Source organism: Nymphaea colorata, chromosome 1, assembly GCF_008831285.2.
Source record: "Nymphaea colorata isolate Beijing-Zhang1983 chromosome 1, ASM883128v2, whole genome shotgun sequence".
Taxonomy (NCBI): Eukaryota; Viridiplantae; Streptophyta; class Magnoliopsida; order Nymphaeales; family Nymphaeaceae; genus Nymphaea; species Nymphaea colorata.
The window spans coordinates 31,821,488-31,845,745 of NC_045138.2; the positions used below are offsets into that span (position 1 = coordinate 31,821,488).

A 24,258-nucleotide genomic window follows, 5' to 3' on the forward strand; every position below is an offset into this window, starting at 1 on the left:
GGGGATTAGGGCAGAAAATAGAGATTTGAGGATTAGGACAGAAAAGAAACAAAGATTAGGACAGAAATTAGAGATTCTTACCGAACATTCTCAGTGGCAAAACCTTGCTCTGATACCATGTAAGATTTTGATATCCAATACCAAACCACCGAATGAACTTAGATGCAAGAAGAGGAAGAGAGAAGTGGGCAGCATGTCCAAGCAAGAGAAAGATGAAAGAGAGCAGCAACCAATGACGTCTGCCTCTTGTTATCATTATATACTAAACATGATTTAGGGTACATCATAAAATACACAAAATAACAATAAGATTTACAAGTATGCCACTGCCCATGATGTGTTGGGCGTGTGGATCAAATGGGTCGGGTCTGGGTGACCCGATCCATATGTACAAACTTAACACCCATAAATTCAAAAAGTTAGCTGTATTAAAAGTCTCTACAGTTTAGACCGGTTCCCTCTGCAGTGCAATTTGAACTGAAGTCCTTGATTTATGTATGAGTGGTCTACTATATAAAATAATAAATAATTCCCATACGACACAAAGACCAGAAATATACCATGCAATCTGTGTCCTTGATAATTATGAATAACAACAAATATTCCTAGGTTATTTTGCCATAAATGATAGGAGAAACACTAACCTGAAGGTTTCTGGATCATTAGGATTTCCAAAAAGGGAATGCTTCCATGGAGGCCCATCATTATCGCTGAATGATTTCACTACATTGACCTGCATGCAATATGTTAAGTTGTTCAAATTGCTCAACTTTTAAGATTGAATTAAGATTGACAGGGAAGAATGCTGTCTAACTCAAGGACAAGCTCTCTCTCTCTCTCTCACGTGTTTTCATTTGTTCAAATAGCCTGTTCAGTGTTAAGCTATGCACATCAGAAAATGTGTCTACTAAATGAAAAACTATCTCCAAATGAAAAGCTACCTACTAGTATCTACAAGTACTCCAACTTTAAAAAGTGAAACTACTTTCATGGGAAGTCTAAGTAGCATGAAAAGAAATTATTCAGAATGTTTACTTCAGGTGAAATTTTGGCCATCATGCACCAACCCACAAACATGGCAAAAATATCACTTGCCCTACAACTGCAAAGGCTTAAAAACCAAGAAAAAAAAGGGGCCAGTTCTGGAGGGTGAAAGGCTATTATCAAAAGAAAAGATATGATGACCAAAGTGAGACTACTGCTTCCATTTAATACTTTATGCCTGCGATAATTAAAATTTGTACACTAATAAAGTGAAATTAGTTTCACAGGTATGGCTTGCAGGGAGTATGCATGCATGTATGTTATGCATCATACATACATATATATATATATATATATATGAGAGAGAGAGAGAGAGAGAGAGAGAGAAAACGTCTTTCACCATGCAATGTCCAGCTGAGCATCACATGGATGCCCACTTTTTTGCTTTTAAAACAATAAAAAAAAGAAGAAAGAAAGGACGCTCGACGCTTCGTTGAGAGAGGAGGTGATACCTCCCTTCCCATCAGCGAGAAGGGGGAGGCCGGTCGCCTCCCCCCTCACCATTGGTGACCTAATGCCACCTTGCTATGGCTAGCAGACCTGCTGGCAAAGGCAAGATGGTGGCAGGTCACCAGCGGCGAGGGGAAGGCAACCAGCCTCTTTTTTTTTCTATTTATTCATGTTTAAAAAAAAAGGAAAGCAGGGGAGGCTGTTGTCTCGTCGGCGAGAGCAGGGCAGTGGGAGGTGAGGCAACAACTTCCCCTGCTTCAGCCCTTATCATTAAGGAAGGTAAAAAAAAAAAAAAAAGGAGGCCGTCACCCCCTCCTTCTTAAACAGGCAGCAGCAATGTCACCACCCTTCCAGCACTCAAAGCCTTTTCTTTCATTTTTTAATAAAAAAAAATGAGCCGTCTGCATGGACAGCCCAAATGAGCCGAGCATTTTGCTCAGCTGGGTTATATATATATATATATATATATATATATATATATATATATATATATATATAGAGAGAGAGAGAGAGAGAGAGAGAGAGAGAGAGAATCAGTAACTAATGAACAACCAAATAATAATTAAAATTAAACAGAGTTAAATGTAAAGCAATCTAAAGCAACAAATGAATGATCTTATAAAAAACAAAATAATGATTCGGTGAATAAGCAAACGCAACACAATCAAGAGACAGATTAATTAAATAAGGCAGTGCAAGTGTGAGCTGCATTATGGAGGGAAAGTTTTACGAGAACTAAAAAAAAGGCTAAAGAATTTTTTGTTAAAAAATGGACGTGCTCAACTTTGATAGAGCCTAGGCTCTGGACAAACCAACAAACAAAGCCTTGCATGCAGTCAGGACCCTTTTTGTTGGCTCAATCAAGTCTTGTGCGCACTCAGAAGTGGACAAAACTAGTTGTGTGCAGCTGACTTCACCTGACTCATTTGACTTCAAAATTTGGTGCACCCATGGCACACTCGCACCTGAGATGAGTTGACTCTGGTGCAAATCTGCTTCAATGAGCCTATGTGAAGTAGATATGAACCTTTAACAACTAAAAAGGTATGCTAGGGGTGGACAGAACCAATGCATTGCACCTGTATTATTACACGAGAGGAAAATTTGACGAGGTCTTCTTCAGATAGCTTTATTGAGGCACTCCTTCCACGCATGCTTTTTAAGACGAGTTTTGCTGATTCCCCAGCTCTATGACGTGCTGACAACCCTTCTTCAAAGTGCAACTGAACATAAAAAGGCATTAAACTGATTAATGAATATTATAGACAAAAAAAAAAGAAGAAAAAGGCCAAGCAAGCATAGTAAGGAGATTTTCCCTTATTAAACAATTCAACCAACGGTGCGTATAGTTACCAAGGGCAAAAACAGATCATAAAAGAATTCTACAACAACTAGACAATGATTGCTTCAACAAATTTCAACCAACCTGAAGAATCCAAATTAAGCCTCACCTTGGCATTTTCCAAATGCTTAGTAGCTTCGTCTTGAGAACATGAATTCATGAACAACTGGATGCAACAAAGCCCAGCAGCAACATGGTCCTTCTTGAGAACCTGTTTTTATCACAAAGTCAAACCAAGAATAAACTATAAGTAGACTTAAAGTTTTTGAGCTATAGTAAATATATGATGTAAAGATCTAGCATGCAACACATTCTTTCCAACCTATACATTATTGGAATCACTTATTTGAACAAGCAAAAATTATGTGAAGGCAAACATAACAACGTTCAATAATTGCAACCTTGGAAAGATAGAGGACATTGGATGAATTTCATACCAAGAATAAACTTAAGTAGACATAAAGTTTCTCGGTTACCATAAAATAAGTGTTACAGATATCACGATATTTTCAAAAATATCACGAAATTATCGAAAACATAAGAAAAGCGAAAAAAAGAGAAAAAATCGTGATATTTTGAAAAAAATCGGGAAACTTTTGTTTTTTCGCGATTTTTTCATGACTTTTTCGTGATTTTTTCATTTTTCTATTTTTAGCATTGATATTATCATGGATTTAAATATAGACTTAAAATAAATTATTTTCATCATTTTTATTATCATTAAAACATTCCTTTTATCACTGCTATACAGTTTTATTTATGTTTTCCTGTTAGTTTCTCATTTATTTCATTTCTGCCTATTTTTTATTTTTTTTAAAATTTTCGAGTTTTTCCCGAGATTTTCCCGAAGAATACATCTTCGCCATTAAAAACCTGAGAAAAATCTCACCATTAAAAGCCCAAGAACGATATTTGTGACAACGCTGTAAATCTATAACTAAGAGATCTACAACGTCAACATATTTTTACCAACCTATGCATTACTAAATACTGGTATTTGAACAAAGAAAATGTGAAGACAAAGCTGGAAACTTTCAATATTCAATCTCGGAAAGATACACAGGTGTTGGATGAATTTAAGCGATGTGCTATGGCAAAACCTAGGGATTCAATAAGAATTTCCAGTTCAAGAAGATAGATCAGACAGGATGGAACATAGACATCAATTTCTAACACACCCACCCCCATAGGGCACCCAACTCGGGTGCGGCAACCTACTTTGAGCAGCCAGGTGAGATAGGGTGAAAGCATTCTAGCTTGATTCAGATTGCCTAACTGAATTCTACAATCAACCTATGGAAACCGAATAGCAGTCGATCTTTTTCAGGGAAAAAAGTTGTAAAATGCCCTAATCCATTGGGTTGTGAGCAAGATTTGCACACGTCATATAACAAACTCTGAAACTCACAAATTTTCAAATTTAAATCCAAAAAGAGTTTAGAAAAAATCATAATAAATATGCAAAAAATCATATTCCATTGAAACACATATTGACACCAAGATGAAACCAAAATTTGACATTTAAATGGCTATGAATGACATAAAACAATAAAAAGGACGTGCAACAAGCAACATTTCCCTTTTATGATTCAAAATACCTATTAATTGATTAAGTTGCTTTCAAATTTCAATATTAACATCAAGTAAATAAAATTTAGTGTGTGTAACTTGCTCTGTGAAGTCTTCAACAACTCAATGGCCATAAAATTTCAAGTATTTTAATTTTGAGGGCAGGGATAGGATCCTATACAAAGAAAGCATCACAGCCTTCATTTTTCTGCACAAAGTAAGCTTTTTCTTTTTTGCTTCAAATGTAAAAGGATACAATTCATGACAAACTTAACATTTAGCCTTAAGGAACTTACGTAATTTCAATTTCTTTTCTTTTTTTTTTTAATATCATGCTGCAACATAAGATACACCTGCCATTGTATCGTAATTTAATATATGCTTTTGTATCATAAATTACACACAGTATGGTGTAGTTACAACCCTCAAAGGAGTATATAATATCAGTTTCCCCATAGTTACGACATGTATCATATTGTATGCTGTGTTACATTATAATACATATAATACATAAAAACATAGCAGAGAAGGGTTCAAAGGGAAGAAATTTGGCAGTTGGCTGCCAATACTGGATATCCGAAACCAAAGTGAAGAAATGGACAAAATTTGTATACTGATGGATAGATCAAGTATCTTTTGGAATTTTCATTCTATAGGTGTCTTATGGCCCCAAAAATTGCCCCGAAACAAAATATCTTACGAAAACCAGGCCCATCATCCATGGTCAAGATTTTGTTTTTTCTTGTTATCTTTGGCCTTTGGACATGATTCATGTGTAAGATAAAGAAATATTTATAGTCAATGTGTGGCATGAAGGAGGGGAGCTGACCAATGAACTTCAGGTATAGTGATATATTCCAAAACTTGAGTGTCAAACCTGATAATAAATCCAGGACCTAAATCTTGTATAGAAGATTTATCAACCAATTATTTGGGGATCTGTGTACTTACAAGTGCCATGTATATGGCCATAATGGATGGAAGGTATCTGCTATGGGAGGAAGGTGAACAAAGTAAAATATGGAGCTCTTACTGCCAAAACTTGTCCAAGGAGCTTAGAGTTCTGGATTAGAAAATATTTTGTGATAAATCTAATGGCTGAAGGGAAGAAACATGTATTTGGCAACGATTCAGCCACGTAGAGGCTTGACATAACTCTGAATGAACTGAAACCTTTGTTTTGTGTTAGAATATGTTGTTGTGGGAACCGGGTCCATATCTGGACCCGGTTCTATGGGGCGCGGGTACCGAGGCGGGCTCGGTACCCTAGGCGGCTTCTCCTCTCTCCCTCTATATATTGTCACTTATGTGTAAATGTTGAATTAAGTGGAATAACATTTTCTCTCTCCTAGGGTTGCGGTTGTGCACCTAGGTTAGAGCTTCTCCGTGGTTTTTCACCTCTCTTTGAGGTTTTCCACGTATATTGTGTGTTCCTTCTCTTTCTCTCCATCTTGGTGTGTGTTTCTACATGGTATCAGAGCCAACGCGTGAGAGATCGTTGGTGTGATAGTCGTGTTTCCGCCGTTTTTTTGTCGTTGCTGTTTCCTCCGGTTTTTTCTCTGCCGCTGCTGCGCCGTCGCTCTCTGCTGCGCCGCCGCCGTCCAGCACTGCCAGCTGCGCCGCCACCGTCCAGCGCTGCCAGCTGCGCCGCCATCGTCCGGCGCGGTTGTTCTCTGCTGCGTTGCCACTGTCCATCACTGCCGTCGCCCACTTCAGCGCTGCCGCCGTCCTGCGCCACCGCTGCCCATCGCCGTTGCCGTCCATCGTTCCCAGCGCCGCCCAGGAACGTCGCCGCCTGCCTTCCGTAGCCGCTGCCTCATTCCCGTCGCCTCTGCCTAGTCCTCGCCGCTGTGCCTCTTGTTGCTGTGTGCGTGGTTGTGATGGCAGACGCGATGGGGACTCAAAAAGATGCCGTTCTTGACGCGGGCAGCGCTTCCAAGACTGAGAACGTGCCGATCCAGGTCACCTCCATCCGTCTGACCAAGGACAATTACCTATCTTGGTCTGCCGCTCTCGAGATTGGGATTACTAGCCGTGGGCGTCTCTCTTACATCACTGGCGACAAACCTGCGCCCATCAAATCTGATCCTCATTGGGCAACGTGGGCGTTGGAGGACAGCCAAGTGAAGGTATGGATTATCAGCTCTGTGTCCTCCGATATCCAGCCACTCATTCTGCGGAAGCCGACCTCTTTTGATATGTGGACTGTGCTTGCGAAGATGTATGGTCGCAAGAAGAGACATCTGCGCACCTATCAGATTAAACGCAGTATTTACTCCCTGACACAGGGTGATTTGTCTGTTGCTGCCTTCTATGCTGCCCTGAAGACCAAATGGGAGGAGCTAGATTATCATGTGACTGATGAGTGGAAGTGCGGTTCAGATCATTCCCTCTACTGGGAAAAGGAATGGATGGACCGTACGTTTTTGTTTCTGGGAGGCCTGCGAGATGAATTTGAGTCTATTCGTAGCCAGATTCTTAATGGTGATGAGATTCCGGGGATAGAGGAAGTATATGCCCGAGTTGAGTCTGAAGAACAACGTCGCCAGGTGATGCATCTTGACACCGGTCATGGCCCTTCTGCCTTTGTCAGCCGTGCCTCTGGGACTGGGCAGCGTCCTGCCCGGCATTGCACTCATTGCAACAAGTTGGGGCATTCGGTGGATTTCTGTTGGGATATTCATCCCGAGAAGAGACTGGTCAGAGGTCGTCCTCCCTCTGGCAAGCGTAGCCCTTCTGTGTCTGATTCCAGTCAGAGCAATTCTTCTAGTGGTGCAAAGTCCAAGTTGTCCCCTGCTCAACTCAAGGAGCTACAGGCGTACATCAGCCGCCTATCTACTACCCCTGAGGAGTCCTCCACGTCTGAAGGGGCTCAGCTAGCCCAAGCCCTCGTTGCCTCGACTGATCAAGGTAACCCTTCTCTTGGTGATTGGATTGTTGATAGTGGAGCCACTCACCACATGACAGGGGACTCTAAACTCTTTCAAGAATATCAACTTTCCTCTGGCAAGCAACGCGTGTCTATGGCAGATGGGTCTTCTATCTCTGTGGCTGGGAAAGGGAGCTTGTCCCTGTTGAACAAATACCGTCTCCACAATGCCTTGCATGTTCCAAATATTCCTGTGAACTTACTCTCTGTCAGCAGTATTACTAAAGAATTAAACTGTAATCTGATTTTCTCTGCTGATCACTGTTCCCTGCAGGACTTGGTGACGGGGAAGAAGATTGGGATTGGTTCGGTTACTGATGGGCTCTACAGATTGCCGGTGCAAGTTGCTTCAGCATTGATTTCTGCCACGAGTGGTCACTTGTCTGGTGTGAATGATAGATCTACTGTTCTGCGATGGCACGAGCGTCTTGGACATCTCCCATTTCAGTTAATAAAGAAGTTGTTTCCTCATTTGTTTGCTTCTGTCTCCATTGACTCATTCGCTTGTGAAGTGTGTCAATTGGCTAAACATGTCAGGGCTTCGTACCCTATCTCATTGAATAAAACCACTCATCCGTTTGCCTTAGTTCATTCCGATGTTTGGGGTCCTTCTGGAGTACCCACGTGTGGTGGTTGTCACTATTTTTTGACGCTTATTGATGATTACTCTAGATGTACGTTCGTGTACTTATTGCGAGACCGTAGTCAGGTTCCAGCAGTTGTGAAAAACTTTGTTGCCTTTGTTGAGACTCAATTCCATACAACTGTTCAAGCTTTCCGTACGGATAATGCTAGGGAATATGTCTCTCAATCCCCTGATGATTTCTTGAAAGGCAAGGGTATTGTTCATGAAACCTCTTGTAGTTATACCTCTCCTCAAAATGGTATACCTGAACGTAAAAATCGTCATCTTTTGAATGTTACCCGGGCCATTATGTTCCAACGCCATGTCCCGAAGCGGTATTGGGGTGATGCACTTCTCACTAGTGCACACCTCATTAACCGTATGCCTACTAGGGTGTTGGATGGTCAGTCTCCTTATTCTACCCTGTGGCCCACTCAGAATCCGTGGCCTCTTACTCCTCGTGTCTTTGGGTGCAGTTGTTTTGTGCATAATCATAGCCCTACTCTCAAAAAACTTGATCCCCGGTCTATTAAAGGAGTTTTCTTGGGGTACTCTTCCACTCAGAAGGGGTACAAATGTGTGGATCCCACTACTTCCAAAGTGTATGTTTCGAGGGATGTCACATTTCATGAACATGAGTCGTATTTTCCGGTGAATCCTCTTCAGGGGGAGTGTCTTGGGAACAAAGGGGAAGAGTATTCCTCTAATCAGCTGATTCAGTTTATGGAGTTTTTGGACTACAAGGTTAGTCCCAGTGTGATTGACACGGTCACGGTCAGTAATGAGAAGGGCAGTTATATGGAAGGGGTCACGATGGATGCTCAGCCCACTGTTGCCAGGGATCACTTGTTTGGCCAGGTTTATGTCAGAAAGGAGAAAGCTACAGTGGAAGATGTTGGTGATGAGGATAGAACCAATCCCAATCCTGTGATCTCCCTGGATGACCCAAGTCCATCGAATGGAGAGCTCCCCATTGCTTTGCGCAAAGGCACCAGGTCATGTACTTCTCACCCTATTTAGAGATTTGTTTCTTATGCTAAGCTCAGTACAAATTACAAATGTTTTATCACGACCTTATCCAAAGTTGTTATTCCCAGGTCGGTGGATGATGCTAAGGATGATCCCAAGTGGTTACATGCTATGACGGAGGAGATAGGTGCGTTAGCTAAGAACAAAACATGGGAAGTGGTTGATATCCCTAAAGGGACACACTTAGTTGGCTCTAAGTGGGTGTACAACGTGAAGTATAAACCTGATGGCACTGTAGATCGATATAAAGCTCGTCTGGTTGCAAAGGGGTTCAGCCAGAAGTATGGGATTGACTATCTTGAGACCTTTGCCCCTGTTGCAAAGTTGAAGACCGTGAGGGTTATTCTTGCTCTTGCTGTGCACAGGAAGTGGCGCATGGACCACCTTGATGTTAAAAATGCATTCTTGAACGGCCATCTGGAGGAAGAAGTCTATATGAGCATGCCTCCCGGGTATGTTCAAGAGGGAAAATGTTGTCACCTCAAGAAAGCTTTGTATGGCTTGAAGCAGTCGCCTAGAGCTTGGTTTGAGAGACTAAGGATCGTTATGAAGTCTACTGGGTACAAGCAAGGAAATGGAGATCATACCCTATTCATAAAGCAGAGAGATGGTCTGGTGAGTCTTCTCCTGGTCTACGTTGATGATATGATTGTCACTGGCAGTGACGAGGAAGAAAACAGGAAGATGAAGGAGAGATTAGCTAAAGAATTCGACCTCAAGGATCTGGGTAAACTGAGATACTTTCTGGGGATAGAGATTGCTCGATCAGAGACAGGGCTGGTTATGAATCAAAGGAAGTACACTCTTGACTTACTAAAGGAGACAGGTAAACTTGGTTGTAGGCCCTATCTTACTCCTATGGAATCGGGGACTAAGATAAGTATCAAGACAGGCACTATTCTGGATGAGGAAGGAAAAGGGCGATATCAGAGGCTAGTAGGTAAGCTTATCTATCTTACTCTAACTCGCCCTGATATCACGTATGCGGTAAATGTGCTAAGTCAATTTATGCATGCTCCCACGGATTGTCACTGGAAGAGTGCAGAAAGAGTGTTGGGATATCTAAAGAATGACCCAGGAAAAGGACTGCTGTATACTCGACAAGACAAACTTACTATTGAGGGCTACTCAGATGCAGATTGGGCAGGTTGCACTGACACAAGGAGGTCCACTACAGGGTATTGTATCTTTCTTGGAGGTAACCTAGTTGTTTGGAGAAGCAAGAGGCAAGAAGTGTGTTCGAGGTCTAGTGCTGAGGCTGAGTATAGGGCTGTTGCAATGGGAGTTACAGAGATGCTGTGGCTGAAGATCCTTTTGACTGATATTGGTGTGGAACTGGAAGATAAAATGAAGATGTACTGTGACAACAAGTCTGCGATTAATCTTGCCAATAATCCAGTTCTACATGACAGGACCAAACATGTGGAGATTGACCGTCACTTTATCCGGGAACGCATTGACTCAAAGGAGCTGATTCTGCCATATATGAAGTCTGAAGATCAAGTTGCAGACGTCCTAACTAAAGGGCTTTGTACTTCTTCATTCGAAAAGAATGTTAGCAAGCTTGGCATGTTTGACATGTATGCCAAGCTTGAGGGGGAGTGTTAGAATATGTTGTTGTGGGAACCGGGTCCATATCTGGACCCGGTTTTATGGGGCGCGGGGACCGAGGCGGGCTCGGTACCCTAGGCGGCTTCTCCTCTCTCCCTCTATATATTGTCACTTATGTGTAAATGTTGAATTAAGTGGAATAACATTTTCTCTCTCCTAGGGTTGCGGTTGTGCACCTAGGTTAGAGCTTCTCCGTGGTTTTTCACCTCTCTTTGAGGTTTTCCACGTATATTGTGTGTTCCTTCTCTTTCTCTCCATCTTGGTGTGTGTTTCTACATTTTGCAATCTTGAAATAGAGAAAACTAGTGAAAGGTAACATGAAAGTGGAGCTTTTAGAACCAGAATCACTGAAGGTACTTACCTACTGTAGTAAACTAAGCAACACAAACTCTTCAAAAAAGATGCCAGACATGAGTTGTGTCATTTTGGATGTGGCTCAGGTGCAAAAACAGAGAATTTGCTGTCTTTTGACTCTTTTCTGCTCACTAATTGATAAAATTTTATATATATATATATATATATATATATATATATATATATATATATATATATATATATGAAGACTGAACCCTTGACTCCATATTTATATGGACATTAGGGGACATCAAACCAGAGCAGTCAGATCTGATCACATGACTCAAACTGATTTTCCTTTTTCTCCCTATCTCTCTCCCCTCTCTTCCTTCCTGACCACTGGCGGCCCTCCCCCATCACCCTCCACCCATGGTCGGGTGGAGACTTCCTGTTCCTCCATCCATCTTTACCCTATAGTTGGCAAACTCAGGAATCGGATTCAGATCGGCAGTCAACCGGGTCAGCGGGTCAATGGGTTGACTCGGTGACTCGGTTGGATCAAGTACCAAGAATCGGACTATCGACATGCAACCAAGTTACCAGACTGTCGCTTCCTCTTTCTTTCTAATTTTCTCCAAATGATCTAAATAACTACTCAATGCTAGAAACTTGGTGAAATCATTGAAATGCAAAAGAAAAATATGGTATCCTCTCTCTGGTGGCCCCCCAACAGATTGAGGTTCACCAATGGCCCGACCGACTCCCTTTCGGGTGTCAAAGAGAGAGAGAGAGAGAGAGAGAGAGAGAGAGATCAAGGATGAGGTTGGTTTTGTTACAATTTAAGGATAAACTCTAATGTAAATATGCATATATATTTTTATATGTACTATCATATATCTTAAACTTCTAGTAGTTTGATGTATGATTTGTATATATATGTATGTATGCATAGGCCTTTTTGTATTTATTTTCTTTTATTTTTCATGTATTTTTCTGTATATTTTTTATTTCTTTTTATTAGCAAAGGGAACTAGCTGCTGCCTGCTCCCAACAGCTAGAAATATAGCAGTTAGAGCTGCCCAACAGCTAGAAATCTAGCAGTTAGAGCTGCCCAACAGCTAGAAATTTAGCAGTTAGAGCTGCCCAACAGCTAGCTCCTTTTTTTCTCCTTCTTCCTTTATTTCTTCTATAAATAAGGGACTTGGGTTCCTTGCTTAAGATGGCCTTTAAGGCCTGATTTTGTGTATTATTTGAGATTGAATACAAGTTTTTCACCTCCAGTTTCAGGTTTCTTCTTGTGTGACTTAGTGGAACAGTTGGTATCTTCAAGAGTGTGACTCTTGGAAGTGTTTCTATCATCAAATTCAGGCCTGCAAAAACCAGATCAAAATTAGTTTTTGTTGGTAATTTGGTTCTGCATTGTACCCATATTGTGTGTAACTCGACTGATTCCCAACCCAGTAAGCCGATTCTCACTTAGTTAGCCAAGTCTTGGTGTGTACTACTTGGATTCTAATCCGCGACCCAATAACTGAACGATCCCGATTTGACTCGAGTGCTTCCCGAGTCGGATCGCCGGGTTTGCCAACTATGCTCCACCCACGGTTGGGTGGAGGGTGTCATGGGAGCCCCGATGATCCCCGAAGCCTCCAGCGATGGGAGGGGGAACGGGGGAGCACCGATGGGCTCCCCCCACTACCGTCCTTGGCGGGCTCACTGGGGCTTCGCCGAGCCAGCGACAGGACGGGGGGTAATCACCAGACCTCCCCCTTCCTTCTAAGGGAGCTCTGACAACCACCGGAGGGAGGTGAATAGGATTTAAAATAAAAATAAGAAAAAAAGAAGTTCATCTTTGTCCAGATGGACGACCCTTGTGATATATATATATATATATATATATATATATATATATATATATATATAGAGAGAGAGAGAGAGAGAGAGAGAGAGAGTTTACCCACACTCTGCACCTGCGTAACCAGCTAAGTTACATTGGTACTTCAGTAAGGTTCACATGCCCGTGTTGCCGTAACCATACCCAAACTGGGTATGTGAACACACTTGGGTACTTTTTAAATCGGACTGATCCAAACTGCTTAATTTATTCGATTAATTTCTTTCCAACACAGTTTTCATTTTGTTCTTAGAGTTATTGTTCATTAACATGGAAAGGACTGCTGTGGGGATGGAGCTAGATCCAAAACAAAGCTGAGTGGAAAGTTGGAAATGGAGAATGGATCAGGTTTTGGATTGACCGATGGCTAGGGCAAGTCCTCATCAATAGGGTTGATGGGAATGGGTATGTGATGCTTTATAGTGACGTTAAAATCAGTATTGACGAGAAAACTTGTGTGAACCAGGAAAGTCTGTCCCTTGCTATTGCTACACATCTTGGAGTGTCCATTGCTAACATTAGGTTACGGGATGCTGAGGATACTTTGGTTTGGAGTGATTATGGTAAGGAGAGCTTCAAGGCAGGAGAGATTATCAAGAAGTGTAGAGTCCAAGGTACTAGAGACTGGTGGATGTTAACGTATACGTGTGTTCAGGTCCGGGTCTGGATCCTGTATGACCTGTTGTGTTGATGTATATTCCTTTTAAGTAACGTGTAACCCCTTTTTTTCATTTTGAATGAGAAATTAAGTGTGAGAGAGATACCGGCAGCTAGTGGGCACTGGAACTCCCACGTTCGTGATTTTTCTCCCTTCGAGTTCGAGGGTTTTCCACGTTACATTGATCTTCGATTTCTACTGCACTCTCGATCCTATTTTTATACATGGTATCAGAGCCGACCGGCACGGTTATGAGTTTTCTTTTTCGTGTTGGACTGAGACTCTGCCTTCTCCGGTGCCTGGCATCGTGCAGCAACCTTCATCGTCTTCCTCTGCCATCTGTGCCTTCTCTGGTGGTTGTGGCATTCCCTTGAAGCTTTGCCGGTGGTCTTCGCTGCACATCTGCCAGTGTTGTCGCAATCTGCCTGAACGTGCAGGTGACTAGAGCCATCGCCCGACTCTTTGCAGCGTCGCCTGACTCCCTATTGTCATGGCTCGACTCAGGACTATCACTGCTCTCCTATAGCTCAATTTCCCTGTTGCCCAGGCTCGATTCAGGACTATCGCTCGACTATCTGTAGCTCGACTCAACCTCCTCCATTGCCTGTCGCCGTCAGTTTTTTCTGTCGCTATGGAATGTTGCTGGACTGGACCGTGCCTGAGCTTCTGCCGTCAACAGTGCTCACTGTCGCCAGCGTCACACGACTTTTCTTGTTGGTTGTTCGACTGAGTTACACTGCTTCTTGCTTCTTTCTGTTACACGGCGTCCACCCTCGACCAAGCCAATGCCAGTTTATGAGTGCTTGAGGACACCGATTCTTTTGTGGTATCGCCTCCCAGTCCTCTCACTGGTATTTTTTCTTTGTCGCAGTTGTTGTTCTGTTGCTGTGTTGCTGCTTGTCATAGGTGTTTTTTTCTCTACAAATCTTGATTGTTGGGTTACTGTATTTGGATGGCAGAATCAACCTCCTCTACTGTTAGTACTGTCCAGGCAGATATTGAGGCCTCTAAAACCGAAAATATCCCTGTTCAAGCCACCACTATTCGTCTCACCAAGAATAATTACCTTCAATGGTATGCGGCCATCACTATGGGGATTGCTGGTCGAGGGCGAATTGCTTATGTAAATGGAAAGAAGACTGAACCACTTGAGACTAACGCAATGTGGGATACGTGGTTTATTGAGGACAACCAAGTCAAAACTTGGATTGTCAACTCTGTGTCTTCTGATATTCAACCCCTCATTCTTCGTAACAGGATTGCCAGAGATATGTGGGTCATCTTAGAACAGATGTATGGCCAGAAGAAGAAAAATGTTCGAGTGTACCAGTTGATGAAGGATGTTTATGCCCTACGGCAAGAAAAACTTTTTGTGGCTGACTTCTATGCGGCATTGAAATCAAAATGGGAGGAGCTTGACTACTACTCTGATGATACTTGGAATTGTCCCCAAGACCAGCTGCATCATTGGACCAAGGAAATGGAAGAACATGTTCTTTTTGTTCTTGGCAGGGCTAAAGGATGACTTCGAGGGTATAAGGAGTCAAATTCTTAATTCAGAAGAAACATTTAGCATTGAAGATGTTTATTCTCATATTGAAGCTGAAGAGCAACGATGCCTTTTTATAACAGGGAAAGGGGAGGCTTATACCTCGTGTAGTGAAAGGTCTGCTCTTGTTAGCCGAGCTCCTATTGCGGCCACCCGACCCTCTCGAAAATGCACTCACTGCAAGAAAACTGGTCATACCATGGAATTTTGTTGGGATTTGTATCATGAAAAGAAGAATAGTCGTGGAAGGTCTTCTAGTTGGAAGAAGCCCATGTCTGATCTCACTAATCCTAATGGGGGAAAAACATTTATCTCTGCTGATCAGATTCGTGAGCTTCGTGCATACTTAAGCCAAATTGAAACTAGTCAAGCTGAGGCATCAGATGATGTGAGAGTTAATCGCGCCCTTGCTATCTCTGGAGAAAAAGGTAATTATTGTATGAGAGAATGAATTGTTGATAGTGGTGCCACCCACCACATGACTGGCAATCCCAAGTTTTTTCATGAGTATCAGCTTTCATCTGGAAAGGAACAGGTTTCACTTGTTGATGGTTCTCTCTTAAGCCGGGAAAGGGAGTCTCTCAATTTAAAACAAGTTCTTAGTTCACAATGTTTTGCATGTTCCTCATCTGCCCTTGAATCTTTTGTCTGTCAGTAAGATTACAAAAGACTTGAATTGCGAACTTATTTTTTCTGCGAACCGTTGCGTTTTGCAGGACTTGGTGACAGGGAAGAAGATTGAGATTGGTTTGGTTTCTGAGGGGCTATATCGGTTACCCATACATGTTGCCACAACTCTCATGACGGCGGTTAACAAAACAAAGAAAAGTAAAGATGACTCCCTTCAGTTGGTTTTACGCTGGCATGAGCGCCTTGGGCATCTTCCTTTTGGGATTCTTGGACAGTTGTTCCCTGACTTATGTTTTAGTTTAGATATGACTATAGTGTCTTGTGATGTATGTCATTTGGCTAGACATGTAAGGGCTTCATACCCTGTTTCTACCAATCATTCTAATGAAGTTTTTGCCTTGATCCATTCTAATGTGTGGGGACCTTCGGGAATTCCTTCTTGTCATGGTTTTCAATACTTTATAACTTTTATAGATGATTGTTCTTGCAACACCTTTGTATACTTACTAAAAGACAGTAGTGAAGTGGCTAATGTCATAGAGACTTTCATCCTCCTCGTGGAAACTCAATTTGGAACCTCTGTTAAGACTTTTCGGTCTGATAATGCTCGTGAATATATGCATCATTCTGTTGATAGCTTTTTTCAAAAGAGGGGGATTGTTCATGAGACATCCTGTAGTTATACCCCACCTCAAAATGGGGTCGTTGAACGAAAGAATCGCCAATTATTGAATGTGCTCGAGCTTTTCTTTTTCAATGTCATGTCCCAAAGAAGTATTAGGGGGATGTTGTACTAACCAGTGCGTATCTAATTAACCATATGCCTAGTCGTGTGTTGAAAGGGCAAACGCTTCTTTCTATGTTACCAAGGAGTCGTCATCATTTCTCTCTTCCACCTAGAGTTTTTGGTTGTGTCTGTTTTATTCACAATCATAGTCCTAATATTAAAAAACTTGATCGAAGGTCGATTAAAGGTGTGTTTCTAGGTTATTCTCCCACTCAAAAAGGATATAAGTGTCTAGACCCTTCTACTGGTGTGTCTATGTCACCAAAGATGTCACCTTCCTAAAACACACTTCTTATTTTGGTGAGAATTCTTTTCAGGGGGAGAGGTCTACAACAAAGGAAGAGTATTCTCCAAATCAAGAGATTCAGTTTATAAACTTTTGGAGTACAAAAGGAAAGAGATTCAGGTTACCGACCTTCTTGAGCATAATAAGGATGATGGTTGCTCAACTGGAAATGAGGAGGAACATAACCGCTTGTTTGGGTAGGTTTACTTTAGGCGAAGATTGCCTGCAGCAGAACCCACTGGTGAGGAGACTGGTGACGAAAGTCCTACTCCCAATCCTAATGCTACTCCTTCCTTGGATGACCCAAGTTGTGTTCAGGACACGTCGGTTGAAGGTACTCAGACAGAGACTGAAAATGAAGAGTTACCCATTGCTCTTAGAAAGGGCATCAGGTCATGTACTCAACACCCTATTGGTAATTTCATATCTTACTCTAAACTGAGCAAAAACTACAAAAGTTTTATATCGTCCCTTTCTATAGCTGTGATTCCTAGGACTATTACTGAGGCTCAGAACAATTCCAAGTGGGCTCATACGATGCAAGAAGAGATGGAAACAATGAACAAAAACAGAACGTGGGAGGTGGTAAATATCCCTAAAGCGACTCATCTTGCTAGGTCCAAGTGGGTTTACACCATTAAATATAAGCTAGACAGGAGTGTAGACAGATATAAAGCTCGCCTAATGGCCAAGGGGTTCAATCAGAAATATGGAATTGATTACCTGGAAACATTTGCACCTGTTGCAAAGATGAAGACAGTCAGATTTATTATCTCCTTAGCTGTGATAAATGAGTGGAAGATGTGCCAAATTGATGTTAAAAATGCATTTCTAAATGGAGACCTCGAAGAGGAAATCTATATGTGCATGCCTCCTAGATATGAGGAACCTGGAAAATGTTGCAGGTTGAAGAAAGCTTTGCATGGGCTCAAGCAATTCCCCTGGGCGTGGTTTGAACAACTTAGACTTGTAATGAGACAACATGAATATCATCAAGGGAATGGAGATCACACTCTCTTTGTAAAGAGAAAGGAGCACAAGGTAATTCTTTTGTTGGTATATGTTGATGATATGATTGTCACAGGTAATGATGAAGATGAAATAACAAAGTTAAAGGAACTGTTGGACCTTGAGTTCGACCTTAAGGACCTTGGCAAGTTGAAATATTTTCTTGGCATTGAAATTGCTAGGTCCAACACAAGTCTTGTGTTAAATCAAAGAAAGTATACTATAGATTTATTAAAGGAGACTGGGAAACTTGAGTGTAGACATGCTTCTACTCCTATGGATGCTGGAAATAAACTTAGCCTCTGAGATGGGGAGCTCCTTTGTGAAGAAGCAAAAGGAAGATAACAACATCTTGTTGGGAAATTGATTTATCTTACTCTTACTAGACCAAATATTACTTTTGCTGTGAATGTGATGAGTCAGTTTATACATGCACCCACAAACGTTTACTTAAAGGCTGTCGACAGGATTTTATGTTATTTGAAGAGGAGTCCTCGCAAGGGCCTCTTGTACAGCAAGCAAGGCTCAAGGCTCTCTTGAGATTGAATGATATTCTGATGCTGACTGGGCAGGATGTATGGACATCAAGAGATCCACTTCATGTTACTGTATTTACTTAGGAGGAAATCTCGTAGCGTGGAGAAGTCAAGAACAGTATGTTTGCTCCCGCTTTAGTGTTGAGGCTGAATATAGGGCTGTGGCCATGGGAGTCTCAGAGTTGTTGTGGTTGAAAGTGCTTTTGGCTGACATAAGAGTCAAAACTGAGGATCCAATGAGGATGTATTGTGATAACAAGTAATCAACTTGGCCAACAATCCTGTGCTACATGATAGAACAAAGCATGTGGAAATTGATCATCATTTCATTCGAGAGAGAATTGATGCGAAGGAGCTTGTCCTACCCTACATGAAGACTAAAGACCAAACAACTGATGTATTGACCAAGGCCTTGCCATCTATTTCATTTGACATGAATGTATCCAAGTTGGACATGTTCGATCTTTATGCCCAACTTGAGGGGGAGTGTTAACATATATGTGTGTTCGGGTCCGGGTCTGGATCCTGTCCGACCCGTTGTATTCCTTTTAAGTATTGTGTAACCCCTTTTTTTCATTTTGAATGAGAAATTAAGTGTGTGAGAGATACCGGCAGCTAGTGGGTGCCGGAACTCCCATGTTTGTGGTTTTTCTCCCTTTGAGTTCGAGGGTTTTCCACATTACATTGATCTTCGATTTCTACTGCACTCTCGATCCTATTTTTCTACAGTGGAGGAAGAAGATTTGGACTAGCCAAGCTCAGTCAAGAGTTGCTGGCATTCCTACATGCTTGTGAAGGCAGGCTACCCGCCCTTATAGGATTCAGAAGGCTGGGATTCAGCTAGCAAACCATTGTTCCTTTTGACGTTGTGCTGAGGAGACAAATGCCCATATCTTTGATAAAATGTAAGTTAGCAAATGAAGTTTGGAGGTATATTCCTACAAAGTTTCGTAAGAGTTAAATTTCCCCAAGCCGAGATTGTAAATGAGTTTAAGAGATGGCTGCAAGCAAGGATCTCTAGGAAGTAGAGGCATCAGTGCTAGAGGATGTCCTTCTTAATTGTTTGTTGGAACATGTGGCGCCTTAGGAACAGATGTTTCCATGACAGCCTTGAACCACAGTAAGTAGGTTCAAAAGAGAGGTTTGGAGGAGCGGCATGGATAGCTTTTCCTCTATCAAGTGGCCTCCTGAGATAGAAATTAAACTAAGAATTTGGAAGGAAACTAGGCTATACTGTGAAGACACCATCAGTTCGGATAGAAATGGATGGTTAATTAACATTGTTAGAGCTCATACCAGACATGGACTAAAAATAGCTGGCTTGAGCTATGTGAGTAATGGGCATCTAGGTTGTGTGGTGATTGTCAAGGATCGTGGAAAGATTCATAAAGAAGATATGGAACTCTTGGAGCGCATTCTCAGATTCCATAAGGAATATGAGGGTGATTATGCAATCATTTCCCTGTCAAAGATTGGGTGAGGAAAATTAAATAGAGATTGGAAGGGCAACGGCCAAATGCAGGTTGGAGCAGGTGTTTTGATCAAATTGAGGTGAGAATTTCGATGGAGCAGGGTGCTGCTATACTTGACATAGGACGACAAATCATGGATCATGCCAATGACCTTCGTGACTGTTTTGTTGACTTGAATATGTAAATACATAGCTTGTAGGCTATATTCTATAACAATTTGTTTTGGTGAAGGGTTGGGTCAATCCTTTGTGTTTATTGTTAAGGTCTTTTTTGGCCTTCTCTTGTATATAATCATTTTGTTGGAATAAAGGTAGGGGGTCTAACCCCTAAGCAAGCTCTTTACTGCAAAATGTAATGTTTTTATTTATGTCGCTTGTTTATTTAAATGTTGCTTTCATTTTGATTTTTTTGTGTTATTTTGCATCATATATATATATATATATATATTATGTCATACCCCCGTAACCATATTTTCTGAAGTTGTCTTGCCCATACCTATATCGCCATACCCTTACCTGAACCGGATCTGTATTCATGTGACTTAGAAGACCAGTAAACCAGCAGTAGCAACAGATGAACAAAACAGATGCCCAAGATAGAATCCTTTCCCTGAGAAAGTTATCGATGCATAAACAACTAGTACTCTAGTTCCTTGTTAAGCTAGACAGCCAGTGTAGTAGGCAGGCATAATGAGCAGCTCTAACTTCTACCAGAAACTAGTGTCAAGAAGTCCCAACACTTCCCATAGATGTAATGAACTACATAGTGTCATGGACACCCAAATCTTAGCAAAAAAGGAATGTTTAAGTTTCACCTCTCATCCTCTGGACAGATCTTGTTATAATATGAAAGTTGATCCAATGACTCCTCAGTTACTTATCTGAATCTAACGTCAACTTTGATGGAAATTACTTATGGTTTTTGCTCAATATGAACATCAACACAGCAATCAGTAAATAACACCAGGGCATGGGACAACATAAGAAGGTAAGTTCTGATAACTAGCTAGCAAACATATCCATATAACATGCACTATAATAGACCACAAATCAACCAGAGAAAGAAATCCATAGACCATGCAATGGGAAAAAACAAGGCATCTAATGCCTTCAACAAAAGTATAGAGAAGGAAAAAGGAAAGCACACTATAACATCAGAAAATGGCATTACTGCTATTACCTGAAACATGTAGAGAAAATTGAAATGTTTATGGGTTTCACAGTAGGTACATATACGGTTGAGAGCTAGAGAAGTGTGCTCTATGACAGCCATGTTCTGAGAAGCAGCAGCTTCACTTCTTGTTGCAAGGACATGTTCTAATATGGACATAGCACCATAACCAACACATAAATCACAAAGATCATCGATAGTTCCATAGTCAGTTGCTAAGGTATCAGGCCTTTGAGGAGAAGCAGTTGGGGTCACTGCTGCATGATGTGATGGCTGAGGCGGTGGAGGAACAGTATTTGGAGGAAAGAAGAGCAAGCATGCTTCTGTATAGCGTCCATGCCTGAACATAAAACCAAGCATTTCCTGCTTTGCATACTGCAAAAGCACATACTCATGTAAGCCCATCCCTCCAGAAAAAAGCAAAAAAAAAATGCAGAAATGCTGGAAGAGGAAACATGTTCTTATGGTAGGCTAGCAAAACGTTCTGGAAAAAACTTACAAAATTGATCACAATAAAGAGTAATAAGGGACCATCTACAAAGAAGTCATGATATGAACTATGAAGCAATTGAAATAAACAAGAAACATGGGAAATATTTTTCGAACTCCTGAAGAGCCAAGTAAAGCCGACTTAAAGGATACATTTAAGTGCTATTGGAAGAGGAAAGTCTGACTGACCTATAGCGACCTCTAAACATATATATACAAAAATATTCCAGAAAGCACATGGGCTCACCGCTTACCTCTTGCAAGTAGCTGATGCACTCTGTGTACCGTGTATGGTCCAAATTGCTTCGAGGACCATCATCTGAATCCTCCAAGCTTGTCGATACGTCAGGATGATTTGTAGCTACCTGAGATCGTCTTGACCTCTCCGATCGTGGAAAAGTAGAGATATGCAAAACGCTAAGGTACGCATCGGCAGAAAGAGAATCATCCAAGATTGTGGGTGCACTTCTAGCCAAATGTTCATACCTAAAACATTAGTGTCAACAATTAAATTTCCAGTCAAACAATAGCTTTATCCATGAAACATTACACAGTTACGTCCACCTAGTTTCTTAGCTGAAGAGAGGAAAAGTATGGGTCTGATTTCTAAAGTGTACACACCAAATCCACAAACCTGGCCATGTTTTGGTAAATGACCAGTTTCAGATATATGTAAGTCCAAATATACATGTGCATTTATGCAAGCACTTGAATGTTGTATAACAGCCTCATCAACATGAGAACAGATACCCTCAATCAGTAACTGGTTCTGAAGGTACTGAAAACTCGATTACACATATGGAAAGGCCACAAAGTGGCTGCAGGAACAGTCATGTTCAGAAACATTATAGAAGGCAAAAAAAAACATGTAAGATAGAAGAAGAGGAACCAGGTTCATTCATAAATAGGAACCAGGTTCATTCATAAATGAATACAGGTGCTGCCTAGACCATAATGAAGTTATGAAAAGGAACAAAATATTACAGAAACTAACATTTAGTCAAATAACACAAGACCAAAAGTTTCAGTTAACCCTAACATATATGCTTTAAGCAGAGTAGATAAATGTGAAATATTCAAACGTGAGTGAGCTCTTTCTATTCCTTCAAAAGTTAAATATGGTTTTCTGGAATATTCAAACAGAGTAAATACAAAATAATTAAATTTAAACAGGCATACAGATCAAGGTATGTCTTGCAACTCAAAGAAAGCCATCAATTTTTATCAAAGTTGATATTCGCTTTACTGAATCTAGCGAGCATTATCTAAAGACCATATTGACTCCTTCAGAAAAACCAGCTGCACGGTCTACCTATTTCTCTAATTTAAAAGGCATTTTATTTACAGAATGCATGTAGACATCTTATATTTTCTGGTCTATTACTTTGCCATATTTGAATCGAAAAAATGTGCAGATATTCTGTTATTTAATATTGCAACTTTTTGAGCATGACCATTCTCATGGACATAACAAGGAGACTCATTTTTCGATGCTGTCTTGACATAGTCAACTCTAAATTGCAGGTTTTCTAAGAAAAGAAAAAAAAAAATCCACAGGCTGAATGAGGAAAATCCCCTCCCCACTGCCCAAGAAATTTTCAATTTGGCATTACAGAAAAAAAAAAGGAATCCTCCGTCCCTACCTAAAATTTTGGAAAAGTAATGACGGCTCCCTTCCAAAGTAAAGTTTCAGATGTTCTGTCCTTGAATAGTCAATTTATGAGATATATTAAGAGATATAAAATTTGCAGCTAATTAGTAAAAAGAATTGAATTCATCCGCTCATAATTTCGCTTCTACAAATGTTTGTGCAGAAGAAAGCAGCATCAACGGACTTCTGACAATAGAAAGCCTGGATTTTTGTATGGATTAACCCAGCTTCCAAAGTCTTCACTGTGAAGGTTATTGTTATTTAGAACAGAACCAAAGCAGGAAACTAAGTCAGCAAAGCATATTGAACTTCAAGAATTGTATGCAATTTGAGACAGAGACAGATATCATGCTACCTGAATCCTCTCAATTACAAGGAGCAAACAAAGGCATCAAAAGGTTTGCATGCCTTTAGAACAAAATAATTTGTAAAAATTTCCTGTTCGCCTTTCTAGTCAGGCAACTTACAGTAAAACATACACAAGAGATCATGAAAGTAGGCCTTACATTGAGCGGGCAGCAGATACGTCAACTGGGGGTCCAGATTCTATTGTATTAATGATATCAAGAACAACTGCTGCTGGATCTCCCTTATGCAATTGCAGAGCTTGTCTAAAATAAATAAATAATGCAAGTTATTTCCATATACACTGTAAAAAAGAGTACAACCTAAGTGTGGAGTCCTGCAAAACCTCCTTTCCAGTTATGAAAGTTTAACCTACTTGAATTTCACACGGGCCTGAGCATAGCGCTCCATCCGAATTAAAGCATGACCCCATGCATTCCATACGAGAAAAGCATCAATCTGGATCACAGAATTGATTACAAAACAAGTTCCGACCACAAAAAACACACAAAAGAACAGCAGCAGTTCTAGCATAGTGTGTAACCTCTTTAGTACCTTGCATTTCTTACAGGTATAGACAGCCATGCTGTATCGTTCATCTTTAATCAGTCTATCCCGGAGGCGAGATGATGATTCCTGGTCTGCAATATCATCAAGAGAAGCAACAATTCCTGACCCAAGAAGACTCTGAAGTAGTTCAGCACGCCCTAGCCAGATGTCAGCCTGTGCCACAAGCTCAGGCAGCTCATCAGCACACTGACTACTGACACTAGAACTGCCAGCATCAGAAGACACTTCATCAGCTTCCTTGCTCTTGTCTGAAGTGCTAGAAGCCTCACTGCTTCCCACAACTTTCTTCAGCTGTGCTTTAGAATGAATCAGAGCCTGTA

The 24,258-nt window shown here is 41.1% G+C and overlaps 1 protein-coding gene across 1 annotated transcript in view; it reads right to left on the minus strand.

Annotated features, from left to right (window-relative positions):
• Positions 1-24,258, minus strand: part of LOC116257304 (uncharacterized) — an 88,802-nt gene that overhangs the window by 14,371 nt on the left and 50,173 nt on the right. The window contains exons 24-31 of the mRNA XM_031633922.2: positions 23,924-24,253; positions 23,745-23,827; positions 23,530-23,634; positions 21,627-21,858; positions 20,893-21,258; positions 2,946-3,047; positions 2,574-2,717; positions 645-733 (exon numbers count right to left, since the gene is read on the minus strand). Coding sequence (XP_031489782.1) covers positions 645-733; positions 2,574-2,717; positions 2,946-3,047; positions 20,893-21,258; positions 21,627-21,858; positions 23,530-23,634; positions 23,745-23,827; positions 23,924-24,253 — 1,451 coding nt within the window. The remainder of the gene's footprint in view (positions 1-644; positions 734-2,573; positions 2,718-2,945; positions 3,048-20,892; positions 21,259-21,626; positions 21,859-23,529; positions 23,635-23,744; positions 23,828-23,923; positions 24,254-24,258) is intronic.